The sequence below is a fragment of the Tinamus guttatus genome, unplaced genomic scaffold (genome assembly GCF_059628265.1).
Source record: "Tinamus guttatus ecotype Peru unplaced genomic scaffold, ASM5962826v1 Tinamus_guttatus_pri_ptg000156l, whole genome shotgun sequence".
NCBI lineage: Eukaryota > Metazoa > Chordata > Aves > Tinamiformes > Tinamidae > Tinamus > Tinamus guttatus.
The window spans coordinates 1,047,666-1,054,355 of record NW_028288690.1 but is presented as its reverse complement, the minus strand read 5'-3'; the positions used below and the strand labels follow the sequence as shown (position 1 = coordinate 1,054,355).

Here is a 6,690-nt window from a genome sequence, read left to right as displayed (position 1 = left end):
CAAGGCAGCAGCGCAAATGGGAGCATAGCCCTGGACTTTGCCCCTGGTGCTTCAGTTGCTGGGACATGCTTTTTCCTTTTGATTTTTTTAGCTTCATCAGGTCCTAGAATTCATTCTTCTATTTCCAACACAGCAATCTATAGATTTCGAGTCTCTGGAAACTGATATTAATTTATTGCAAAAGTTTAATAAATATAGTATTTTCCACTGATACCTTTACCAATGGTAATTGGAAGACCACAGTGGATACTGAGACAAACACCAGTAACTAAACTTTTACTGCAGTCTGTTTCTGAAGTTAATTCAAGATGGGGACAGTGGGACAGAAATAATTACAGGGGTCTCTGCACAAAAGAGCCAGGTACTTAGAGGCAGACAAAGTCATTTGAATGCCAATGAAATAACCATTTAAAGGCTGAGAAGCATTGCCATTTAGTAAAAGACCTGAAGAACAGTTGCATGCACTATAGCAATCTTTTAGCTTGGGACCTGTTAATTTGGTACAAAAACCTATTAGGACAGGGCAGAGTAACTGAATAGGAGACAATATGTGAATGGATAATGTGAAAAGGAAACTGGATCTTGAATTTTAAAGACTTTCATTTCACGTGCATGCATGAAACATCATGCTTTATAATCTCTCCTCAGAAACTCACATGTATTTCCTGATGCCACAACTTCTGTTTTGCATTTCACATCTAGCACTGGTACCTGCAGCCTTGGAAGGTAAAACTTGGTTACACACTGGAGTGGATGCAATTCCCACTCTTCCCAGCCTCAAGGTAATCCTTACAAGAAAGCCCAGTCCTCTCCTAGCCTCCCTGCACTGATACTTCTGAACTGGCCCGAGAGCCCCTCTCTGGACAAATCCCTCTTCTCCCACCAGCCCAAGCACCTTTTCTGCTGTTCTGGATGAGCTAAATCCAGACACACATGTGCTATTTACCACCCTATAAAGCAAAACACTCAGGGAAGAAGCAAGGCGCTTCCCTGTTGAACCGCTGACGTTCTGCAGCCGGAGGAAGGACACATCTGCATGTGCCGCTTCAGGGATGCCCTCTCAGGATGCTGTTTTGAGATAAAGTACAGTACACAAGATGTCAGTGACGCTGCCCTGCAACATGTACAAGAGTAGTAAGAGACCTTGTGTAGATACTGCACTAACGCATAGGACAGGAACTGGACTTTTACGTACAAAACTTTACCACAGAGTTACAGATAAATATTTCCTGAGTTAGAAAAGGACTCCGCATGTGTAGAGAAGATTTTTTGTTTTTAATATTATGACAAAGTAGTCAGTATACCAGGTGCAACACAGCTTCAACCTCTTTAGCGGTAACGTTGCTCTCTTAACTCTCTGTCCCCATACTGCCAAGCAAATAAAAGTAACACACAAAACCTACCCTGACGTTTCCTTGCTCTGGTTCCTATTCTGAGGCACAGGGCCTCTTTATGTACCCAGCTAGTATAGCTAGGTATACTGTAATAATCATTAAAAACAAAGTTAAGTAGACGTCCACAGGCAGACTACGTAGCAGTTATTCAGCATCCCCCCTGGTACCTAGAGGTATAAAAAACGCCCCACTGACATACATGAGACAAACATGTTATTTAAAATACTTTGTTCTTTCTCCTTTATTTAGCTGCAACACAAATACAAGAGCAGTCAAACCCAATCCAGTGGAACTCACTAAATAAACCTGTTCAGGTCAGAACCTTAGGAAAGCAACCCAAGCATACACACAGACACACACACATGTGTGCAAACACACACACGTGCACACACTCGCACACACAGAAATGCAGCAGAGCCCTTATAATGTGAGGAGTGGCACTGAACTGCACCTAGGAGTTAAAAGCAACAGAAAAATCAACCAGTTAAATACACTCATTAAGACGTGGTTACGCAGCGAACAGGTTCCCACTGTATTGGCTATGTAGATACAAACATGATTTGTTTCAGGGACAAATTTGAAGCTCAGAGAGGAAGACTCATTGCAGTTTCCCAAGTGTATGATGTGACAGAATAATTACAATTCAAGGCAGAATTTGGCCCATATTCTTGCTCTGGACAGAAAACTATGACAGGTAACAATTTGTTTCCCATCACAGCCCCAACAACGAAACCCACTACCAACATAACTCATAATCTGGCTTTTGCACCCTCCCCCTTCCAGAGTTTGTTCCTACTACTGCTTGTGGTCAAAGAAACAGTGCAGTGATTCTGCAATGTGAACAGACACCCCCCAGGGACTAGATTAAGACCAAACCTCTGCAGAAGAAATAAAAATCGGGATCTTGGATAAAGCTGGTCAGTCTGATTTGTCAACGCTTTGTTCGGAAATAGAAGACTCAAAATATAGTTCACAAAAAGGGTAATTCCTTACACACCATCTCAAAGACAAAATATTAACAAAAAAGCACACCTTATTAATGCCAAGAAGACTGGTCTTGGAAAAATTAATAACTAAGCTAAGCTGTTGCTAACAGTAGTAGGTAATTTACTCATTTCTTCATAAAAAGGAGGTCTGATGCATTGAGGCAAAATGGAACATGTGAAACAAATACAAAAAATTATTTAAATGCTCAGCATAGATCTAACACAAGTGTTAACATCAACTATTGTAATTTTATTTTTGGACAAATTCAGCAACTATTTTTTTAAAAAATTGCTAATACAAAAAAATGTAGAAAACAAAAAACCCCAAGCAGACAGTTTTCTAGACAAACGTTGTTAAGGTAAAACTGTACCTTTGTCCCAGTCTATCAAGAATTTCAGTTTTAAGCGTGGCATAACCCAGCTCAGCTAGGTGTGCGGGCTTCCCCACCCTCGCTAGGCAGCCCGTCCTCAGAAGGCTCCGATCTCAGTCCCCCACGGTCTGTACGGTTTGCTGAGGTTCGCTGGCTGTGCTGGCGCCGACGGGCTCAGCACGTTCGGGGCCAGCAGATGGAAGGAGCCGAAGGAGAAGGGGAACGCAGACAGGGATGCCATGGAGGAGAGCAGGGGAGGAGACAGTTTGGAAGCAGCCGTGACCACGGGGAGCACCGGTCCGACGCTGCCGTTTGGGGGCACTCTGAGGGAGGAAGTTTCAGCGTGCGGCGCAGCGATCCTGCCCTGGGCATGGGGCTCTGCCGGCGACGCGGTGCTACCGGTGGTGCCGTGCCCGCCCTGGGGCAGCAGCAGCGGGTGGGAGAGGTGGGAGTGATGTCCAAAGGCACTGCCCCAAGGGATGTGTCCGATGCCCGCGTGCACGCTGCTCGCTGCTTCCCGCTGAGAGGCGTAGTTATTGAGGTGAGACACGAGCCGCACGCGCAGAGGGTCGGAGGCGTCCAGACCCTCAATGATGCTAAGGTATCGAGCCACTTCGGCCAGGCACTCTCGAAACCCTAGACTCCGATAGTCCATTGCCAAAGCGTGGGCATCAAAATAACCTGGGAAAAGAAAGAAGAAAAAATGGCACCTTAAGACACTGTTTCCTAGTCATTATCTACGTGTAGCCTCTCTGCTCCACGCTCCCCCATAAGAGTATTTCACTTAGATGTGGTTAGTTTCCCTAACCATAGACTAGCTATCAAGCTCATTTTTCTCTTTTTTGCCTAACAAGCTTACTTCTTTTTTTATCTGCACTGTGATGCTGCAAGACCCAGGAATGGTCACAGACTAGCATTTTTAAACTAAAATTGCACACTACCACTGTGGGAAAGTGCTTCCGTTCTCCCCCCGCTTTCCCCAGGCTGGCAAAGCTGCAGCACAGAGAAATTTGTTAGAAACGCAGGAGCTGCTTAGCAGAGAGCACTTTCACAGGTGACCAAACACATTTCACCGATTCTCTTCATTGTTCATTTCACCATGTCATTTTTGACTTTTTACGTCCTGAGTTTTCAAAGAGTTAGAGAAGCAAACAGTTATTCACAACGCCAAAAGCTCCCGAGTCTTCCTAGCTGTCAAGTTACTCCACTGTGTTGATCATGATGTGGAGGGACCTGTAATCATCCTCCTCAAGAACAACCTGGAGTCGTCGCTGCAAAACGATTCAGGCTGCAAGACTTCCTAGCAAGAGGGAAGGGGAACGTGTCCCCCCACGCTCCTCGCAGGGGGCACCGGAGACTCGGGGCACTTTCTCCGTGTGTTCCCGGGCGGCGGGCAAGGTGCGGAGCTGTCCGGCGCCAGCGCTTTACCTTTCCCTCCTGCCGTGTGCAGCATTTTGAGGTGGTCCACGGTCATCTGCAGAATCTCGGCTTTCTCCAGCTTGGCCGAGCCCTGCGCGAGGGGGAAGCGGAGCTGTTAGCGGCAGGAGCGCCGGAGCAGGACCCCGCGGCAAGCGGCGCGGCGCGGGGCACCCACCTGCTTCTCGAAGGCGCTGGGCACCAGCCTGCGCAGCTCGGAGAGGCTGTTGTTGATGCGGTCGCGGCGGCGCTTCTCGATGATCTAGGGCAGAGACGGGGCTGCGTGAGGGGCTCCCGGGCGCCCCCGCAGCCCCCCGCGCGCCGGCACTCACCCCTCGGCGCCGCTTCCTGGCCAGGATCTGCGAGCTGGTGGACACGGCGCCGGGCTCGTCCGCGCTCTCCTTCTCCACCTCCACGGCCTCGTCCAGCTCCTCGCTCTCCGACGAGCTGGACTCGCCGCGCGCGCGCTTCATGGCGCCCCGCGCGCGGCCGCCGGGCGCGCGGCGGGCGGCGCGCGGCAGGAGGGCGCCCAGCGCGCGCCCCGCCGCCGCCGCCGCCGCCGCGGCCGCCGCCGCCGCCGCCGCCGCGCGCCCGCCGCCCGTCTCGCCCATGGCGCCGTGTGAGCGGCCGCGGCGCGGGCAGCGCCGGGACGCGCCGCGCGGGGCAGCGCCGCCACGGGCGGGGCGAGGGGCCGCGCGCCACCGCCCCCGCCGCCGCGCGGGCGCCATTGGCCGCCGCCGCCACCGGCGCCCGCCGGGCCCGCCCCGCCGCCCGCGTGCGCCGAGCGGGGGGGACGTGGGAACGCGGCGCACGCGGCGGCGGCGGCGGGGCCCGCGCGTTTCCCCTGCGGCCGGGGCGGCCGGGGCTGCCCGGCATGGACCTCCCCCAGCTACATACATACATAAATAAATAAAAATAATGATGATGATGAAAAGGGAACGAGGCGCATCGCTGAAGGCTTCAGCTTGGCAGCGCGCAGAAATCAAGGCGTCCTTCTCGACTGTGCTTTTCATAATTGCAAATGCATCAGCCAAGATTATTACTGTACCTTGTTTTATTTTACCTCATCATTTCATTTCATTTCATTTCATTTCATTTCATTTCATTATTTTATTGCACTGCATTTTTAGTTCTGTGGTGTGAAGGAAGGCAGGCGTAATTTTTTTTTTTTTAATGGGCAGCCAAGGCGCTTTCCCCCACGGAGCACAAGCCCCTTCATCCTGCGGGCTGGACCAGCTGCGCGCTGCAGACTGGGATGGTGCTGCAACTACCTGAGGGCAGCTCTGGGAATGCCATAGAAACACTCTGTCCCCACAGGGCACTTTTCCCAAATCCGTCCTTTCTGCAGCACTGGAATTAAGCCAGAGTCAGCAGCTCTGTTAAATCCATTCCTCCAGCCATGGCATTTTTGTCGTAAAGCATCTCTGCCCGCATGGCCGCCTTGGCAGGAGCGGGAGCATGGAAGGAGCAGCGACATTTGTGTCTTGGTGGCTCGCAGGCAGCACAAGCGACTTCTCCCATCCAGGTGCGGGTGGCACAGCAAGGGCTGCTTTTTTCACAGAAAAAGCCCTGATGTGCAACAAATTGCTCGACATCAAGCCCTTGTTGCTCAACAGCAGAGGTCCAGCTGCACGGAGCGCCAGGAGGAGTGAGCGCGAAGCACGGGGCTCCCTGACCCGCAGGCCTCAGCGCCATCGAGGTGCTCGGGTCACCTGAGGAGACGACAGCCTCCCTGGCTGCTACGCGAGTGACACCTCTGACCTCATGCTGTGGTGCTGCCGCGTCGGCCACCCCTCCTGTGCCCACAGCACGCCAGCTCCTGTCCCACACATTGGCCCTCCCTCGTCCTTCATTTCCGGACCTGGCACTATTCAGGGCGAGGGTCCCAGCCGTCCTTCCAAAGGGGGTCGCATCATTTTTGTGCGCGCCTCCCCATTCCTCTTTGTTTTATGCCCCCCACAGGCGATTTCGATGCCAAAATAGCAGCACCAGGAGGGTGTTTAGCGCTGCTGTGGGCCCCGCTCCTGCGGAGGCCTGCCGTGGCTGGCCCTTGTACTCATGCGCGCTGAATCAACTCCTGTGCCCTCCCTTTGGGGCTCCTCTCTGAGGGAGCAGTGCTTGGAAGGGTAATCCTGTCAGCCTGTCATCCCTGTCATTCCTGTGAGTCCCGGAAACTCACGGTCACTATGGTTACTTTGCCCAATTCAACTGGTGCCTTTGGCACTCGCAGCACAGCCCATCGAAAACCCCTTGATATCGCCCTTGTGCACGCGCAGCACACACCAAGCTGCAGCATCCGCTCTGTAGGAAGCTGCTGCTCCGATTTGCCTGCCTGGCTCTACGCTCTCTAAAAGTGCTTATTGCGGCTCACATGGAAGGGCTGGAGGGGTGCATGGAAACAACAGAAGACCAAGAAGAGGGAGAAGTTTTGCATGAAAGTCCTTGCCCTAAGCAGAAATCCTCCATTGCTTCTGCTGCAGCACGGGTTTCAGGTTTCCTTTTTCTTTTTTTTTTCTTTTTTTT

General features: G+C 52.1%; 1 protein-coding gene across 1 annotated transcript; it reads right to left on the bottom strand.

The window, feature by feature from the left end:
- Positions 1-2,843: 2,843 nt before the first annotated feature.
- On the bottom strand, positions 2,844-4,658 carry HEY1 (hes related family bHLH transcription factor with YRPW motif 1). Its single transcript, XM_088522734.1, has 4 exons — positions 4,500-4,658; positions 4,346-4,429; positions 4,180-4,261; positions 2,844-3,432 (listed from the first exon to the last, which is right to left on the bottom strand). The coding sequence occupies exons 1-4, from the start codon at positions 4,638-4,640 to the stop codon at positions 2,849-2,851; spliced, it is 891 nt and encodes a 296-aa protein (XP_088378860.1). The 5' UTR covers positions 4,641-4,658; the 3' UTR covers positions 2,844-2,848.
- Positions 4,659-6,690: the final 2,032 nt, after the last annotated feature.

Excerpts from the sequence above, each read along its gene's own strand:
- HEY1 (XM_088522734.1), bottom strand. The coding sequence starts at position 4,640 with ATGAAGCGCGCGCGCGGCGAGTCCAGCTCGTCGGAGAGCGAGGAGCTG. Across the intron at positions 4,430-4,499 it reads CCAGGAAGCGGCGCCGAGGG|ATCATCGAGAAGCGCCGCCG; the intron begins GTGAGTGCCGGC and ends TCTCTGCCCTAG. Across the intron at positions 3,433-4,179 it reads GCACACGGCAGGAGGGAAAG|GTTATTTTGATGCCCACGCT; the intron begins GTAAAGCGCTGG and ends TTCTTTTCCCAG.